General features: G+C 40.8%; 1 protein-coding gene across 1 annotated transcript in view; it reads left to right on the top strand.

Moving 5' to 3' along the window:
- The window catches only part of KIF5A (kinesin family member 5A), an 83,313-nt gene that overhangs the window by 45,279 nt on the left and 18,278 nt on the right, over window positions 1-19,756 (top strand). The window contains exons 8-19 of the mRNA XM_070740941.1: window positions 1,551-1,675; window positions 3,092-3,196; window positions 3,858-4,006; window positions 4,942-5,090; window positions 6,022-6,197; window positions 6,347-6,415; window positions 6,977-7,183; window positions 7,968-8,114; window positions 9,735-9,923; window positions 12,544-12,661; window positions 14,824-14,882; window positions 16,508-16,617. Coding sequence (XP_070597042.1) covers window positions 1,551-1,675; window positions 3,092-3,196; window positions 3,858-4,006; window positions 4,942-5,090; window positions 6,022-6,197; window positions 6,347-6,415; window positions 6,977-7,183; window positions 7,968-8,114; window positions 9,735-9,923; window positions 12,544-12,661; window positions 14,824-14,882; window positions 16,508-16,617 — 1,603 coding nt within the window. The remainder of the gene's footprint in view (window positions 1-1,550; window positions 1,676-3,091; window positions 3,197-3,857; window positions 4,007-4,941; window positions 5,091-6,021; window positions 6,198-6,346; window positions 6,416-6,976; window positions 7,184-7,967; window positions 8,115-9,734; window positions 9,924-12,543; window positions 12,662-14,823; window positions 14,883-16,507; window positions 16,618-19,756) is intronic.

Here is a 19,756-nt window from a genome sequence, read left to right as displayed (position 1 = left end):
CCATTGGGTGAGATCATCCACGGACATGGGGTGAGGTGCCATCAGTACACTGATGACACCCAGTTGTATATCTCCACCCCATGTCCACTCAGTGAATGCCCACTCAGTGAAGCAGTGGAAGTGATGTGCCGGTGCCTGGAGGCTGTTAGGGTCTGGATGGGTGCCAACAGGCTCAAACTCAACCCTGACAAGACGGAGTGGCTATGGGTTTTGCCTCTCAAGGACAATTCCATCTGTCCATCCATTACCCTGGGGGGGGGGGAAATCACTGACTCCCTCAGAGAGGGTCCGCAACTTGGGCGTCCTCCTCGATCCACAGCTGATGTTAGAACACCATCTTTCGGCTGTGGCGAGGGTAGCGTTCGCCCAGATTTGCCTGGTGCACCAGTTGCAGCCCTATTTGGACAGGAAGTCCCTGCTCACAGTCACTCATGCCCTTATCACCTTGAGGTTCGACTACTGCAACGTTCTCTACATGAGGCAACCTTTGAAGAATGTTTGGAAACTACAAATCGTGCAGAACACAGCCGCGCGAGCTGTCATGGGTCTCCCCAGATACACCCATGTTTCCCCAACACTCCGCGACCTACATTGGCTGCCAATTGGTTTCCAGACACAATTTAAAGTATTGGTGATGACCTACAAAGCCCTACATGGCATCAGACCAGATTACTTATGGGACCGCCTTCTGCGGCCAAATCCCAGCAGCTGATAAAGTCCCACAGAGTTGGCCTTCTCCAGGTCCCGTCGACCAAACAATGTCTGGTGGAACCTAGGGGAAGAACCTTCTCTGTGGTGGCTCCGGCCCTCTGGAATCAGCTCCCTCCGGAGATTTGTACTCACGTTCCGCAAGACACTTAAGACCCATCTATGTCGCCAGGCACGGGGCAGCTAGATCATGCCCCCTTCTTCTCTGACCATCAAATGTTATGTATGGGTGTGATTGAGTAGACTGACTGTTTTTTTAATATAATGGGATTTTAGTTGACTGTTTTTAACTATTAGATTTATATACATATTGTTTGTATTGCATGTTGTGAGCCGCTCCGGGTCCTCAGAGAGGAGCGGCTTACAAGTCTAATAAATTGAATTGAATTGAATTATCATTAATTTTCCGTACATAAGGATTCTTTTTTGTTCTCAATTTATAATTAGGAAGCAGTCTCAGCTATTTTTATCACCTGTTTTGTTGTGTTGTTTTTTTCCTGCAACCCAAAGTATTGTCTAGCACTTGTGAGGAATGTGGATTTCCTGTAGAGTTGAAAGTAATATAATTCTTAGTATATTCAACTGGAGTAGCATTTTGATACTGCCTTTAAATGATAATTGCTTATTATCTCAAATCAAACAGTTTACAAGTTTCTGTGATGTTTATTTTTAGACCTGCACATATGAGGATTATAGTAGAAAACAGACAACAAAGTCATCTGCTAAGTCTTTTTCAATCATACTGCCAATCTCCAAGCCTTCAGTGCAGGAAATCTCTGCCCAGGGATTTGTTTTTTGAGAAATAAAACAGGCTTGTATCTTTCTCTCTCTTAACCTTGCAGACATGAACGAGCACAGTTCTCGGAGTCACAGCATCTTCCTTATCAACATTAAGCAGGAGAACATGGAGACTGAGCAAAAACTGAGTGGGAAGCTTTACCTGGTGGATTTGGCTGGCAGCGAAAAGGTGATTGGGGCTTAAAAGGGATCTGAGTGGGGAAGCAAGCAGAGATTGATTGATTGATTGATTGATTGATTGATTGATTGATTGGACTTATATGCTGCCCTTCTCCAAGGACCCAGGGCGGCTCACAACATATAAAAATATAAAAAACCAGTTCAAAATTCCAATATTCAAAGCAATCCAAAAGACCCCAAATTTAAAATCATACAACTCATTTATTTCCTAAACTAAGATCAGCATCATACATGTGCACGCTGACTTGTGTGGTTAGGACACTGGGTTGGAGATTAAGAAACTTGCGTCTGAGACTTGAGTGCTGTCATAGGGTGGGGCGAGCACCCAGCCTTTGCTCCAGCTCCTGCCAGGAACAGGAAAGGAGCCCCAAACTGGGCATCCCCTGGGAAACAGTGATGTCATCAGCTCATCCTTTCGATCCGTAAACGCTTGTGGTGCTTCTGACACTAATACAATGTGAACATCATGCATGTACTATATCTCAGCAATGCCTTCATAAAATACACTGCTCACAGTCTATTCTAGAACTCATTATCTCCTATATACACACACACACACACAACATATTTTTGCTGATAGTGAAAAGGAGGGGAGGTTAGTATAGATCTATTTCAAGCTTATTATATCTCCCTTCCTTTTCATTATGTATATAAAACATATTTTTGCTGATAATGAAAAGGAAGGGAGACTAGTATAGATATATTTCAAACTATACTGCTCAAAAAAATAAAGGGAACACTTAAACAATACAATATAACTCCAAGTAAATCAAACTTCTGTGAAATCAAACTGTCCACTTAGGAAGAAACACTGATTGACAACCAATTTCACATGCTGTTGTGCACATTCAACTTTGTACAGAACAAAGTATTCAATGAGAATATTTCATTCATTCGGATCTAGGGTGTGTTATTTGAGTGTTCCCTTTATTTTTTTGAGCAGTATATATACCTTGAAGCCAAGACTCATTAAAATGTCATACTCCCCTCTCCTGAGCATCAAGAAATCCATTATTTGAATGACAGGTCTCCAAATCAGTATCTTAAGGGATCCCCAGAGAGCTATGTGCTTTAAATGCAGTTAGGTGGCAAGTCTGAATAGTATATTGGGAAATCACTGAATGGGAGATTAGGTCTTGATTTGTTATCCGTAACTTTCTGCTACCCAAAGGAAACAATAGAGAGCTTGCTTGAGCTGTTTTTGGACTGAAATACATTTCAGATGTTTGGGACAATTACTTTTCATTGGTCTCCACGTCTGTCCCAATTCTTCTGGGCCTTCTAATTAATTCCTTTGTTTTTCTCCTAGGAAGCTTGTTTATTCAGAGAAGAAAGCCTCATTTAGGATTTCATATAACATACAGATGTGTCTCCTTTATAATAAACAAATGTCTTCTCCTGGCAGGTCAGCAAGACTGGAGCTGAAGGAGCTGTGTTGGATGAGGCCAAGAATATCAATAAATCTCTGTCGGCACTTGGGAATGTTATCTCTGCTCTGGCTGAGGGCACAGTGAGTAGTGCATCCCTTAACAAAAAAATTGCTAGCCAGTTTTCCCTATCCATGTGCTTTACGGATATCTAGGGATTGATTGATTTATTACCTGTATATGGCCACCCATCTAGAGCATATGATTGCGGATGGAATGAAAACAATAAACAAAATGATAAATAATGTAAGCATCAACCAACAGACAAAATTAACAATCGTTCCAATTAATTAAAGTTCCAATTAAAGCAACCAAAGAGACAAAGGAAAACAACCTCTACCAGTTGTTTTGGGAATATGGGAATTGGCCTAATACCTGAAGTTATAGTCCAAGAATAACTCCCAAAATTCACAGCTGATGTGACTTTGGGACTTCTGGGAATGGTGGTTCAACATCAATTTTGGGGAAAGATGTAGCGAAGGCATCTGATACAGTCAAAACTGCTGGGAATATGTAGAGTGCTAGAAAATATGCTGCTATCTGTTAATTATTTGCTTCTGATGGTTTATGTTTTCTTTATTATCTGGAAGATGAAATTTCTAAATGGGTTTGCTTGTCCCTGTCCATTGGATGTATAGGATTTCTTTTTTAATTGATAAGAACTGAGAGTCGATTGGCATTTCTGGGGTCAATTTTGTCTGTGTGAAAAGAGCCAAATATGTTCACTCCCATTATCTCATGCAGAAAAGCTATGTGCCCTACCGAGATAGCAAGATGACCCGTATCCTGCAGGACTCCCTCGGTGGGAACTGCCGCACAACCATGTTTATCTGCTGCTCTCCTTCCAGCTATAATGATGCTGAGACCAAATCTACTCTCATGTTTGGACAGCGGTAAGCATACTGACAGGATTGCTTTTTGAATGGGATACTATTTTCAAAATACAGTGGTACCTCTACTTACAAACACCTCTACTATGAACTTTTCTACATAAGAACCGGGTGTTCAAGATTTTTTTGCCTCTTCTCAAGAACCATTTTTCACTTACAAACCAGAGTCTCCGAAACTGTAACTGGAAAAGGCAGGGAGAAGCCTCCGTGGGGCCACTCTAGGAATCTCCTGGGAGGAAACAGGGCCGGAAAAGATGGGGAGGAGCCTCCATGGGGCCTCTCTAGGAATCTCCTGGGAAGAAACAGGGCCTCTTCCCTCCCTGGGGTTTCCCCAATCGCATGCATTATTTGCTTTTACATTGATTCCTATGGGAAAAATTGCTTCTTCTTACAAACTTTTCTACTTAAGAACCTGGTCATGGAACAAATTAAGTTCGTAAGTAGAGGTACCACTGTAGTATTTTGAAAAGGCTACTATTGGGCTAGCCAGGTAAAATGATTCTGCTGCTATTTCGGAGATTAGGCATCTAGGGAAAAGACTGACTTCAGCTGTGGAACACAAGCCTTTCGTGGAAAAAGCCATGGTTTGATCATAAGCATCTTTTGTTGAGGTGAACTCTAGCCTTAAAACCTATTCCTGCTAGTCAATGAGCAATATGGTACAGTGTTTTTAGAGCTTCAGTCATCTGTAGTCAAAACTAGAAGATCATCAATATAATAAATAGGGTGTAAAGGAATGTCTTAGAAGAAAAGAGAAGAAGCAAGGACAATTCTGGTGGCAATGAGTACGCCGTTGGAAAACCTGAAAGATCTACATTATCAGGAAGAAAATGTATCTACAAGGTTGCTACAAGTCAAAAACAAGTTGGCACAATCTATCAATCAGGGCAGAACGTCCACTAAAGTATTCTCCATAAATATATTCTCTTCCTTTTCAGGGCCAAGACAATCAAGAATACAGCATCAGTGAATCTGGAATTGACAGCTGAACAATGGAAGAAGAAATTTGAGAAGGAGAAGGAGAAGAACAAGAACCTCAAGGAGACAATTGCCAAGTTGGAGGCTGAACTCGGACGCTGGCGCAGTGGTAGGTGGGGTGCAAACAAAACCAAGGTCCTCTTTGCTTTGGTGTGGACTACATTTCTGTTTGGTCTTTCAGAATTAAGTGAGATTAGTAATAGATGTATTTCCTGTATATCAACCATATGTTGACAGGTTAATGTATGAACAAAAGGCTGGGTTTGGAGTAAAAAAGAAAATTGTACCTGAAACTAAGTAATTGACAATTGCACATTTCCTCATTTTTCTATAATAAATATATGGAATGGATTTTTAAAAAATGCAAGGATGCAAACAAGGACTATGACTACACTGTCTTTGCCTAATAGAAAGACTTTGGAAATGTGATATCAGTAAAATATCACATTGCTTCATCTAAGTTTAAGGACAGATGATCCCAGACCTATGCTGCATGTATGTATGATGTAATAAAGATGTCTCAGGTTGCCTAGGAACTAAATAATAAGAGCAGATATGCCAAGGAGAGGGATGAAATGCAAGAGACTTTCATAAACACCTAGACAACTGTCATGTGTCGAGATTGTTCAACGTTGGCAAGAGATGGAGATGCTTAAGGAGTGAACTTGGAAACTTGTGCAATGTGATTACTCTTCATTGAATTTTTTTATCTTTATTCCTATGATGAAACAGATGTAATATTCCTTTAATACTTTAGGTGCTTACTGTGAAAAATTAGTGGCATAATCCACTCTCCATTCAGAGATTTGGACCAAAATGGCCTTGGATTGCAGTTTGTCTAGCACTGGAAAAAGGCACCTGGTTTCCTTAATTCTGATTCCTCCGAATGGATTTCACATTTCTAGGAGGGCGAAAAAGTATGATTTCTCATGTAACCATTACACAGATCTATCCCTGAAAGGCACTATGGTACCTTGTGAATTTCTAATAAACATTGCAGTAAAATAAGTGTGTGAAAATGTCCCTTTAAACATTTTTAGGTGAGAATGTCCCAGAAACAGAACAGTTGAGTGATGATGAGAAGGTGATACCTGACACTTGTGATGAGACACCCATTAATGATAACAACTCCTCCATCGTCATCCGGATCTCGGATGAGGAGAGGCATAAGTACGAGGAAGAGATCCGCAAACTCTACAAGCAGCTTGATGATAAGGTAGACAGCTCTCTTCCATCCTATGTAAACGTCTTGCGGGTTGCTTTTAACCCCATCTTGGTCACAATGTCTTTTCTTTGTTCCTTACATGTCTGAGACCATGGACACAGCACAAGGTAGTTAGTAATGATATATATTTGTCCAATCAGGATGATGAAATTAATCAGCAGAGCCAAATGATGGAGAAACTAAAAGACCAGATGCTGGACCAGGAGGAGGTGAGCAATTTCCCAAAGTACTTTCATGCATGGGCATGCATAGAAAGAGCATCCTGACTTTTAATCTTCATTACTTAGTCTAAGCCAGCCTTTACTCACTGGAACAGATGACATCATAGGCCATTCTTTCTCATTACATTGTTCTCCCAAACGTCCTATGAGAGATGATGATGTGTCCAACATTGGCTAATAAGCTTAGTAGCTGGCTATGGATTTTGCTTGGTCTTCTTCCCATCACTTCAATTAAATACTATAATTGTATTCTAGTCTTCCCCAGTTAGATATCATCAGGCCATATTAGATTGCAGCTATGGTCATTTTAAGCCAGCTACATCATTGACTGGAATTGATGGTGATATAATCAGAAGGTGGTTGGGTAGAGAAAGAATAATATAACTGTAATAGCCTTCTGTTTCTTAGTATTCTGTATATCTCTATATATATTTTTACCACTTTTTACATCATCCACATTTGGCCTTCCTGTTCTTCCTCCTTTCTTGTATCTTTTCTTAATATTTCCCTAATTACGCAACAACTCACACCGTCTTTTCCCTCTGATAGCTCTTAGTATCCACTCGTGGGGACAATGAAAGAGTGCAGCAGGAACTAAGCCATCTGCAGTCTGAGAATGATTCTGCTAAGGAGGAGGTGAAGGAGGTGTTGCAAGCTCTGGAGGAACTGGCTGTCAATTATGATCAGAAAACCCAGGAGGTAGAAGAGAAGAGTCAGCAGAATCAGCTATTGGTGGATGAGTTATCTCAGAAAGTGGTAAGTGCTGAGATCTCCTTGTGGAACTGTAAAACACGAGTTAAAATGTTAACTAAAATTTAGTTCAAATGTTGCCCTTCTAGAATCAATACGTTCATCAAAATTTCAATAAGGACTTAGTGAAGTTCTTAAAAAGCCATTGAGTAACTAAAGAAGCTTAGTTAGGATGCCAAAAAGAAAACAATGATGGTATATAGACAGATTCCTTAGAGAAAGGCTCCAGAACTGCAGAAGATTCCAGAACTGCAGTACCAGGTGTTCATAGATTGGTCTAATCCAGGGTAGGCAAAGTTGGCTCTTCTATGACTTGTGGACTACAACCCCCAGAATTCCTGAGCCAATCATGCTAGCTCAGGAATTCTGGGAGTTGAAGTTCACATGTCAGAGAAGAGCCAACTTTGCCTACCCCTGGACTAATCAATTCGCCATAGCCTTTCTTTTTGGTTTAACTAGTGAAATTTCCATTCCGGTACAAAAGGAACGGATGTACTATGGTTTCCAGTTAGATATTTACTCAGAGCCCTTGCACATGTTCAAGTTTAAACCATCTTTTTTGTCTTAATTATGTTTGATATAATCTAATGCGTAACCAGAGCGTTCATATTTAAATTAAGAAACTTTAAAAATTAAAACATTAATTTAAGAATTAATTCATTTTTTTTTTTTATTATTTCAAGAGGTTAAGGTCTTTTTCATTTAATTAAAAACTGGGAGTCCCACATTTTTAAACTAGAGGAATTCTCTTTTAAGATGGATAAGCCATAGTTGTCTTTTATCTTTTCAGGCCACCATGTTGTCTTTGGAATCAGAGCTGCAACGCCTACAGGAATTCAGTGGGCACCAGCGCAAACGCATTGCTGAGGTCCTCAATGGCCTTATGAAGGATCTGAGTGAATTCAGCGTCATTGTGGGCAATGGTGAGATCAAACTGGTAAGCAGTGGACAGGGGAGTCAATGTTTGGAAAGAAGAAAAGTAGTCATTCTCTCTCAGTTTAGAAATATAGAAGATGAATCTGGGGAAATTCCTAATTGTTTTCTTTGTTCTATTTCATCAAGCCCTTTTAAATGTTATGTCCAATTAAAAAAAAGGGAATAGAAAGGTTCATTTAAGGTATTTAGGGCTGATGTTACCACATACAGAATTGAAGAAAGTGAGAAAAGCTACTTAAAAAATAGTGGAATCTAGTGATCTGGGAACAGTGTCATCTAAGGAGCAAAGGAAAGAAGGAAGCATGTATAAACAGTTCTGTTTCTTAGAATCATATATTGAACTACAAACAATTCTCGACCTATGACTACAATTGAATGCAAATTTGACCACCATAAATCCAAAATTTATGTTGTTAAGTGAGTCATTTGTTAAGGGAGTTCTCCCCATTTTATTATGTTTTTTGGCATAATTTTTAAATAAATAAATAAATAAATAAATAAATAAATAATAATAATAATAATAATAATAATAATAATAATAATAATAATAATAATAATAACTGGAACTAGTGCGGGAACTACCATTTACCAGTGGCAAAGAACTGGTGGGATCGTAAGCCAGAAAAAGTGGTCGAAAATGAGCAAGCAAAACTACTGTGGGACTTCCGACTTCAGACTGACCAAATTCTAAAGCATAACACACCAGACATTGTGATCATGGAGAAAAAGAAAGTATGGATCATTGACATCGCAATCCCAGGAGACAGCAGAATTGAGGAGAAGCAGCTAGGGAAATTAGTGAAATACGAAGATCTAAAAATCAAGCTGCAACAACTCTGGCATAAGCCCGTGAAAGTGGTCCCAGTGGTACTTGGCACGCTGGGCGCAATACCAAAGGATCTCAGCGGACATTTGAAAACCATTGGAATTGACAAAATCTCTATCTGTCAATTGCAAAAGGCCGCTTTACTGGGATCGGCAAACATAATTCGCTGCTACATCACGCAGTCCTAGGTGCTTGGGAAGCGCCCGACTGGTGATGAAATACAAAATCCAGCATAGTGATCTCGTTTGCTGTGTTGTACTGACATAATAATAATAATAATAATAATAATAATAATAATAATAATAATAATAATAATAGATTTGTATGCCACCCCTCTCCGAAAACTTGGGGCGGCTCACAACAATCATAAATAATGATCAAATCCAATATTTTAAAACACAATTTAAAAACCCTTATAATAAAATAATCACACAACCCAATCAAACCATACATAAACCAAGTGGTTAGGGGAGGTAAATGAATCACCCTGCAGTTGATAAATTAGTGAGCAGGTTGTTAAATGAATCTGGCTTCTCTATTGACTGTGCTGGTCAGAAGGCTACAAAAGATGATCACATGACACTGCAACCATCATATTAACCAGTTACCAAGCATCTGAACTTGAATCATATGTGCATGGGAATGTTACAAAGATTGTGACTATGAAAAACAGTCATAATTCACATTTTTTCAGCACTGTTATAATTTTAAGCAGTCACTAAATGAACTGCTGTAAGTCGAGGACTGCCTGCATATTCCTCAAATATGTTTTCTTTTAAAATCGTTCATTTTTAGCCAGTAGAGATTAGTGGTGCCATTGAGGAAGAATTTACTGTTGCCCGGCTCTACATCAGCAAGATCAAATCGGAAGTGAAGTCTGTTGTGAAACGTTGCCGTCAGCTGGAAGGTCTTCAAGTTGAGTGCCACCGTAAGATGGAGGTGACAGGACGGGAATTGTCTTCCTGCCAGCTACTCATTTCTCAGGTCAGTTCCTTAGAAGTGAGGATGAGAGGACACTAGCGGTGGCATTTAAAACTGAGAATGAGTAGATGAAATAAAGAGGGATCAGAATACTCCTCATAGAAAAGCACCTAGATTTTCACAATTTGGTTAAGGAATCTCTGGTACTCCATGTCTTAGTTGTCATGTCTCCAAGACAACTAGACACAAGAACAGTTTTCCCCCGAACGCCATCACTCTGCTAAACAAATAATTCCTTCAATACTGTCAAACTTTTTACTAATTCTTTGCACTACTATTTCTACTAGTTTTTTCTCAACATTCCTATCATCCTTTTCCTCCAACTTAGGACTGTATGACTTTTACTTGTTGCTTGTATCCTAAGATTTTTATTAATAGTGATTGTTTCTTCATTGCTTATTTGACCCCTATGAAAATTATTAAGTGTTGTACCACATGATTCTTGACAAATGTATCTTTTTCTTTTATGTGCACTGACAGCATATGCACCAAGACAAATTCCTTGTGTGTCCAACCACACTTGGCCAATAAAGAATTCTATTCTATTCTATTTTCTTTTCTTTTTTTATTAATACCCCCTTCATCTTTCATTATTGACCATGCTAGGTGAAACTGATGGAACTTATAATTCAGTAGTACTATATTTGACATTTATAGGCTCGGTTTTAGATATTTCCAGGTAAGTATGTTTGAGAACTAGGAGGAATAGAACAGAACAGAATAGAATAGAATTCTTTATTGGCCAAGTGTGATTTGACGCACAAGTAATTTGTCATTGGTGCATATGCTGTCAGTGTATATAAAAGAAAAGATGCAGGAAATCATATTGGATTGGGAATTTCATTAGATTTAATTAGCTTTCTTTTCTTCCAATGTGGAGTAGAAAAGGGATGACCTCCCATGCTGGTAGGGAAGGACTATGTTGGAGAAAGCTTGAAAAAAAGTCTTACAGAATTAGTAGTTCCTTGTGCAATCTGGCATTCTGTTATTTCTCAGTTAGGTCCTATAAACAGGCATCAGGTAGATACAGTAGGAAAACTTTTTGGGGAGATCGATGAAGGTTCCTAATTGAGGAGACCCTGAGATGACTGGTTCCAGCTTTGGTTCAGTGTCTAGGTTCAGGAGCCTTGGAGCTTGCCCCACTTGGCTTATTGATCTAGTTTATTGCTTCTATCATTGTTTCAATAGTGATGAGGGAGATAACCATTGCTACCAATGTGTGAATATTACTTATAGCCGGCTTTAGAAAACAAATGGTATGTTTCTTTAAATATTTATCCATATACTGTATATCTGGAAGACCGAGCTCAGCCAGGAAAATTAATGTTCTTTTGGACATGGTAATATCTGTAACAATGGATCAGCATAAACTGAGAGTGGGATTTTTGTTTGTTGTTTTTAAATCACAGAGGAAAGGGCTTAACCCTTCTTCCATTTCCATTATTTTTTTCAAATACTAATTCATAAACTATCCTTCTTTCTCTAATGACACTATTTTAATCCATTTTCCAAACCGCTCACCATTGCTTCTAAATGCATATGAAAACATTGAGAAATCTAAATATAGACCACTTTGATACACATTTATCTGTTTTAATATTTAATATTTTGTGATGCATGTATCCCTGGGGCCAGACTTCATGCTGTTGCATGTTATAATTCTACATATCGATTTTTAAAATGGGATTGGAGAAGTAGCAGATTGAGGGTAAGTTAAATTCTTTCTCCATTTATTTATTCTCTGGATCTGGGTCACACAAACATTCCTTTCTTTTAATTCAAATATTCTGCTAGTGAATGTTCATGAATCCACAGCTCCATGAAGAACTTTATGAGAGTACAGTGTTCCCTCAATGTTTGCGGGGGATGCGTTCTGAGACCGCACGCGAAAGTCAAATTTCCGCAAAGTAGAGATGCGGAAGTAAATACACTATTTTTGGCTATGAACAGTAGCCTTCCCTTAACATTTTAAACCCCTAAATTACAATTTCCCATTCCCTTAGCAACCATTTAGATTATTATTCACCATCTTTATTTTTCAAAGTTTATTAAAAACAATATTTATTAAAGGCGGACGAAAGTTTGGCGATGACATATGATGTCATTGTGTGGGGAAACCGTATTTTTAATTACTATTTTTGAAAAACCGTGGTATAGACTTTTCGCGAAGTTTGAACCCACGAAAATCGAGGGAACACTGTATATGTGAAATGGGGAAAGCACACAACACATCTACAACCACAAGCACACACATTATTTTGTTGCTCCAAAAACATGTCCTGATTCACACGATCCATCTAATTGATATTAATCCTAGTCTAATTTAATAATGTGTATTATTTCTTAGGATTGTCCTATTTATTGCAGTTTCTGGATATACTTGCATAGAATTGTACTGTAAACCATGATAGGTTGAAATACAGCATGGAAGGGGCTTCTTGATTGCTTGATCCCCTCTATTTTGAAACTCTGAAGATGTGTTTGAGGAGAGATGACAGTTTCCGAGCTTGGACAAGCAGAAAGTTGAATTTTTCCTCATAGAAAATGAAATTGGGAAGTCTGGAATCCGGACTACATTTGTGAAAGGGATCTCTTATTTGCTTATATTTCCTAACCTTCTCAGCATGAAGCCAAGATCCGTTCACTTACTGAGTACATGCAGAGTGTGGAGCTGAAGAAACGAAACCTGGAAGAATCCTATGATGCTCTGAGTGAAGAGTTAGCCAAACTGCAGGCCCAAGGTAATGTGTGCGGTACTGGGCTTATGGTACAGTTTAGGATCGGTACAGAAGTACATGTATGTGAATAGGTCAGGAAACTGAGTAGGTCAGAGTTGCAGAATACAGGTTTTAATGCAGAATATTTGAGTCCTTGCATATAGTGCTGTTTGTTTACAAGTTGAATAATTGACTATATGTGAAGAGATCCCTTTCACAGTAAATCCTGCCTGTTATTATTTATTCTTTGTATGTAGCCTTTCCTGCTATATCAGTGGTTCTTAACCTTTCTAATGCCGCAACCTCTTAATACAGTTCCTCATGTTGTGGTGATCCCAACCATAAGTCTAGCGCCAATTCTCCCAACAGAGCTTTAAGCTGATTGGCAGGAAGGTCAGAGGGACACCCCCACTGTAAACGCCTGATTGGTCAGATTGTAAAAATATGTTCCAAGGTGCCAGAATAAAAGCTTTAGTTCCTAACACCATGGGAAATTTGTCTTTTCCCATTATCTTAGGAGATCTCTGTGAAACCGTCATTCCACCTCCTGGTTGAGAACCACTGTTCTATATGTATAAGGGTACAAGGCAGGTTACTGTTTCCATTTTATAGATGAAGGAGGGGATACAGAAGTAGTCTTTTAAAAGAAACTTTTTAATCCTCACTTTTTCAATGCAATTCAATTTATTACAGTCATAGGTCTCTGGTCTATGAGACCAGAACTAACAAAAACACTCAGCAAATATACAATCAAAAGTTATAAAATAAAATAACAAACAGACAAAATCTGTGATAAAATCCAGTCTGCCAATTACACATGGACTACAATACTAAAATTACAATCCATAAACTGTGAGTACTGTAGTAAGTTTAAGATTAAAAGGGAAAGGAATAAGCAGGTTTTACCATATGTCATATGAATTAGCTATTTACTTACTTACTTACTTACTTACTTACTTACTTACTTACTTACTTACTTACTTACTTACTTACTTACTTACTTACTTACTTATTCGATTTTTATGCTGCCCTTCTCCTTAGACTCAGGGCGGTTTACAACATGTTAGCAATAGCACTTTTTAACAGAGCCAGCATATTGCCCCCACAATCCGGGTCCTCATTTTACCCACCTCGGAAGGATGGAAGGCTGAGTCAACCTTGAGCCGGTGATGAGATTTGAACCGTTGACCTGCAGATCTACAGTCAGCTTCAGTGGCCTGCAGTACAGCACTCGACCTGCTGCACCACCCCGGCTCTTATGGTGGATTTATGCATCTATAGTGGATAGACACTTTTTTTTTAGAGGTTCTAAGTAATGTATCTTCTTCACTGCTCATCAAAAGCTTTGGGAAGCTAAGGTATTGTAGACTAAGCTAAACAGCAAGATTACTTCACTATTTAAAGCAACTCCTCACTTAAATCTGCCTCACATGTTCCAGTGACTAGTTAGATTACACAGAGTTGGCCTTCTCCGGGTCCTGTTGGCCAAGCAATACAGGCTGGTGGGACCATGGAGAAAAGCCTTCTCTGTTGTGGCCCCGGTCTTCTGGAACCAAATCCCCACAAAGATTCATACCGCCCTCACTCTCCTCGCCTTCAGAAAGGTTTTAAAAACACACTTATGCCAGCAGGCCCTGGGCCGTTGAGCTCCGGCCAGTAGTATGAATGAGTGATGATTGTATGCTGTTTATATTGGGTTTTAATTTTTCTATTCATTTTTATTCTATGTATTGGGGTATCTTAATTTTGTGACCATTTTATTGTTGTAAGCCACCCTGAGTCCGCTAGGTCAGTGTTTCCCAACCTTGGCAACTTGAAGATATTTGGACTTCAACTCCCAGAATTCCCCAGTCAGCAAATGTTGACTGGGGGATTCTGGGAGTTGAAGTCCAGATATCTTCCAGTTGCCAAGGTTGGGAAACACTGCGCTAGGTGAAGGGCGGCCTATAAATTTGAAAAATAAAATAAAATAAAATAAATAAATAAATAAAAATAAATCTTGAGATTGAGAGATAAAATTGAGGGAATAACTTGCTCAAGAAATCATAGAAAATTAAAGGAGCAATTGTTGTTTTAGCCTAGTCTCCTACATCAAGAAAGCGAATTATTAATCTAACACTGGTCATCAACCCATCCTCTATCTCTATCTCCATCCTCTCATTAAGGATCTTTCTTCTCTCCCACAGAGACGGTGCTTGATATAGCCAAGGAGCAGGACCTGATACAAGATACTGATGAAGTCGAAGTTAGTACAAGAGATAAGGCATGTCTTTCTTCCTCAAGGGTCTTATCCCACTTACACCAGCATGAATTAAAAAGAGAGGTAGAGCTGGAGGAAATAAAAAGAAAGAGAGAGAGACAGAGGGCCAGACAGGCATATTTCAGGCTCAAAAGAGATTCAGATTCAGAAGATGAAGAGCAGTTACAGGAGAGTCATCAGCCTGAGGAGATTCGCTGCAAGAGTTGCAGGCAGGGGAAGCAGTGTTGCCTAGCAACTTGGAGAGGCAGCTATCAAAAGCCTTGGAGGATGAAGAGGCTGAGCAAACACCTCCTCAGGGCAAGGGCCTACCAGGAAGAGAGTGGGATTGAGCAAGGAAGCTCAGAAAGATTATTGGCCATAAAGAATACAGGCACAAACATAGATGCACACATGCTTCTCCCCCCCCCCCCCACTCTCAAGGAACAAATTCAAATCACACTGCCTCTATATAAGGAGTGCGTCATCCATCAATTGGCAACAGCTCTCCATTTACCTCACCACCTTATTCCCCAATTCTTTACCTTGCTTTCTCAAGTAGTAAGTCTGGACTGTGATACCACAACTGACTGACCCTCTGTTCCCTTACTTATGATTTGAACTTTCTATCGCCTCTGGTTTAAGCTGCTTGAGTTTTGCGGGACGGCTAAATCATGAGGAATTACAATTGTTTGTCCAACCTTTTTTTTTTTTGCATGTGAAGTTCTAAAACCTTTTTAGTAAAGATATCTAAGACTTAATTGTGCATCAGTGATTTTCGTGAGCTAGGATGGCCCGAGAAAAAAAAGAGGACAAGCGTATGATGGGATGTTGAAGAGAGTATGGATTTGCCAGAAAATAATATACAGTGTTCTCTCGATTTTCGCAGGGGATGCGTTCCGAGACCGCCCGCGAAATCGAATTTCCGTGAAGTAGAAATACGGAAGTAAATACACCATTTTTGGCTATGAACAGTATCACAAGCCTTCCCTTAACACTTTAAACCCCTAAATTACCATTTCCCATTCCCTTAACAACCATTTACTCACCATTATTACTGGTACTCGCCATTGAATAAGACACTTAGTGATCCTGATATTTATAAACATAATTATTTATTAAAAATAATAATTTTTTTGGGTTATTTGTTTGCAAAAATTATTAGTTTGGTGATGATGTATGACATCATCAGGCAGGAAAAACCGTGGTATAGAAAAAAACCGCGAAGTATTTTTTAATTACCGGTAATATTTTTTGAAAAACCGTGGTATAGGCTATTCGCGAAGTTTGAACCCGCGAAAATCGAGGGAACACTGTACTGCTCAAAATAAAGGGACCACTCAAACAACACATCCTAGATCTGAATGAATGAAATATTCTCATTGAATACTTTGTTCTGTACAAAGTTGAAGATGCACAACAGCATGTGAAATTGATTGCCAGTCAGTGTTGCTTCCTCAGTGGACAGTTTGATTTCACAGAAGTTTGATTTACCTGGAGTTATATTGTGTTGTTCAAGTGTTCCTTTTATTTTTTTGAGCAGTGTATATATTTGAAGAGTATCCAAGATTTCTGCTTTATGAAGGGCCCCAGCACTGCCATCTACACTTCTGAACTGCTTTCTTTTCCTACAGAAGGCCTTGGAAGTGCAGCTAGAGAGTCACCGCGAAGCCCACCACAAGCAGTTGGCACGGCTACGGGATGAGATCAACCAGAAGCAGAAAATCATTGATGAGCTGAAAGAGTGAGTCATTTTTAGGCTGGGTCAAGTTGTTCTGATGGGAAGGAGAGAGATTGCCCTACCCATCAGATTATAAGATACCATATTTTTTGGATTATAATATGTACTCGTGCAAAAGACGCACTAAGATTTCAAAGAGGTAAGTAAGGAAAACATGTTTTTGTCCTCCCCGGCTCCAGGACTACTCTGCAAGCCTTCAAAACCCTTTGCGTACCATTTTTTGAAAAAAATGGGTCCATTTTTCACCCATTTTTTATAAAAATTGTGGTGGGCAGAGGGTTTGTGGGGCCTGCAGAGCTCCTGGGGGCAAAGGGAAGGCACAAGTGCCCCCAGTTTTGCAAAAAAACCAGCCCATTTTTACAAAAATGGGGTGGGCAGAGGAATAGACAACTCCTGGGGGCTTGGGGAAGGGAAAAACACCCCCGTTTTTGTAAAACATGGCCCATTTTTTCACAAAAAAGGGGGGGGTTGCCTTCCCACAGATTCCAAGAGCACACCGCAGGTTTCCCAAACTCTCTGCACACCCCATTTTTGTGAAAAACGGGCCCGTTTTTTGGAAAAATGGAATGTGGGGACAGGGCTTTGGAAGCCCAAATAATGGCTGTATTCAATGTATAAGATGCACCGACATTTCCATCCTCTTTTGTGGGGGAAGAAGGTCTTATACTCCAAAAAATATGGTACGGTACGAAAAATACGGTGCATGTTGGAGATGAGAAGCTGAGCAGTGGTTGTTTTTTTGGCAGAACCTGACTTAATCAGTTCCAAGAGACTGATGGCAGAGTATCAGCAGAAAATTGCACAAGGTTTACAAGGCAGGACTAATGTGAAAAGAATAAAATAAGCGACAACCATTTATGAACATATGTCGAATAGAAATTAGGAGCAAAGATGGAAGTCGGGAGTAAGGGTAAATCATCCTTCACCAACCTCGCACACTCCAGCTGTGTTAGGTCTACAACTCCAAGAACTCTTAATCAGCACGCTTACTAACAATTTGAGATTTATAGTCTCTCTTAAAAAGTCTAGAGGAACCAAATAGGAGAAATCTCATGTTAAGTAATTCTAGAAGTAATGGCAGTGAGTGTAGCTAGAGTGGTTGCAATACTGTACAGTGGTACCTCTACTTAAGAACGCCTCTACTTAACTTTTCTAGATAAGAACTGGGTGTTCAAGATTTTTTTGCCTCTTCTTAAGAACCATTTTCTACTTAAGAACTCGGAAAAATTTCCCAGGAAATTTGAGAGCGGCACAAAGGACCGGCCAGTTTCCTACCACAGTGATCCCTCGAGTTTCGCGATCTCGATGTTCGCTAAACGCTATATCGCGAGTTTTCAACCCGGAAGTAAACTCCACCATCTGCGCATGCGTGCCCTTCCACGCATGCGTAGATGGTGGAGTTTCCCCGCCGGGCAGAGGCTTCCCTGGGTCTTCCCCCTCTTGCCCCGGTAAGGCGCGAGCAACGGCGTGGGCGGGTGGGCGGCACACGCGCGGGGAAACCCCAGGGCCGCTTCTCAGCTGAGAAGCGGCCCCAGCAACAGCGCGGGGGGCGGGCGGCACGCGCGCGCGCGCGGAGGAAACCCCAGGGCCGCTTCTCAGCTGAGAAGCGGCCCCAGCAACAGCGCGGGGGGCGGGCGGCACGCGCGCGCGCGGAGGAAACCCCAGGGCCGCTTCTCAGCTGAGAAGCGGCCCCAGCAACAGCGCGGGGGGCGGGCGGCACACGCGCGCGCGGAGGAAACCCCAGGGCCGCTTCTCAGCTGAGAAGCGGCCCCAGCAACAGCGCGGGGGGCGGGCGGCACGCGCGCGCGCGCGGAGGAAACCCCAGGGCCGCTTCTCAGCTGAGAAGCGGCCCCAGCAACAGCGCGGGGGGCGGGCGGCACGCGCGCGGACAAGCAGCAGCAGCGAGGCGGCGGGGAAACCCAATCTTCGGCTCCTCGCTGCTGCTGTGGAAATAAAAACACCATCTGCGCATGCGCAGATGGTGTTTTTACTTCCGCACCGCTACTTCGCGACAAATCGATCATCGCGAGGGGTCCTGGAACGGAACCCTCGCGATGATCGAGGGATCACTGCATTCCCCTTTTAATCCCGGCCATCTCTGGCTTTTCTGGGCTGCTCCTCCTCGCCGTCTCATAGTCCCTCTTTTTTTAAAAAAAGTTTTGGATTTTTTTGATTCCCCTCACCTCACCTTCTTCCTTCGGCAGCGACTGTCCTGCTCCTCTTCTTCCTCCTCCCCCTCCCACCCAAATTCCAAGCTTTTAATTCTTTCCTAATGGGTTTGCACGCATTATTTGCTTTGATTCCTATGGGAAAAATTGCTTCTACTTACAAACTTTTCTACTTAAGAACCTGGTCATGAAACTAATTAAGTTCTTAAGTAGAGGTACCACTGTATGCCCATGTCTGTCGTGTGACATAAATGCAGCTGTCTGGTTTCCTTTAATTTGTGTACAATCAATAAGATTTATAGACTGGTAATTAAGAGCCCTGAGACACTATGAACTGTAACTAATTTAAGGCCAGTAATTCCTTCCTGAGAACAGGAGTTAATTCAGTAGTACTTGCCCTAATAAAAAATTCCTTAGGCTGGAGTGCTGCAGTTAAAAATCCATTTATACCAATGCTAAACCTAAAACTAGCAGCTGGTTGTGATGGAAAGGCTTAAAAGATGGTTGACTGAAATATTCTCTTTTATATAGTACATTGTCCTGAAATGCAGTTATTTAAGCATTAGAAGCTTTGGGTTTTTAGTCTCCATGTTTTGAGCCTTTAGCATCGAGACCTTTTATTGATCTTATGCTAAATTAAAAGGCTGCTGAATAACTCTGATAATTAGCTTACCATCCCAACAATAGCGTATTTGCAATTTGCAACAATTCAAAGTGTTGGTTATGACCTATAAAGCCCTTCATGGCACTGGACCAGAATATCTCCGGGACCGCCTTCTGCTGCACGAATCCCAGCGACCAGTTAGGTCCCACAGAGTTGGCCTCCTCCGGGTCCCGTCAATTAAACAATGTCGTTTGGCGGGACCCAGGGGAAGAGCCTTCTCTGTGGCGGCCCCGACCCTTTGGAACCAACTCTCCCCAGATATCAGAGTTGCCCCCACCCTCCTTGCCTTTCGTAAGCTCCTTAAAACCCA

The sequence above is a fragment of the Erythrolamprus reginae genome, chromosome 2, assembly GCF_031021105.1.
Source record: "Erythrolamprus reginae isolate rEryReg1 chromosome 2, rEryReg1.hap1, whole genome shotgun sequence".
In the NCBI taxonomy this organism is placed as follows: domain Eukaryota; kingdom Metazoa; phylum Chordata; class Lepidosauria; order Squamata; family Dipsadidae; genus Erythrolamprus; species Erythrolamprus reginae.
This window is presented reverse-complemented; position numbering and strand designations above follow the sequence as displayed.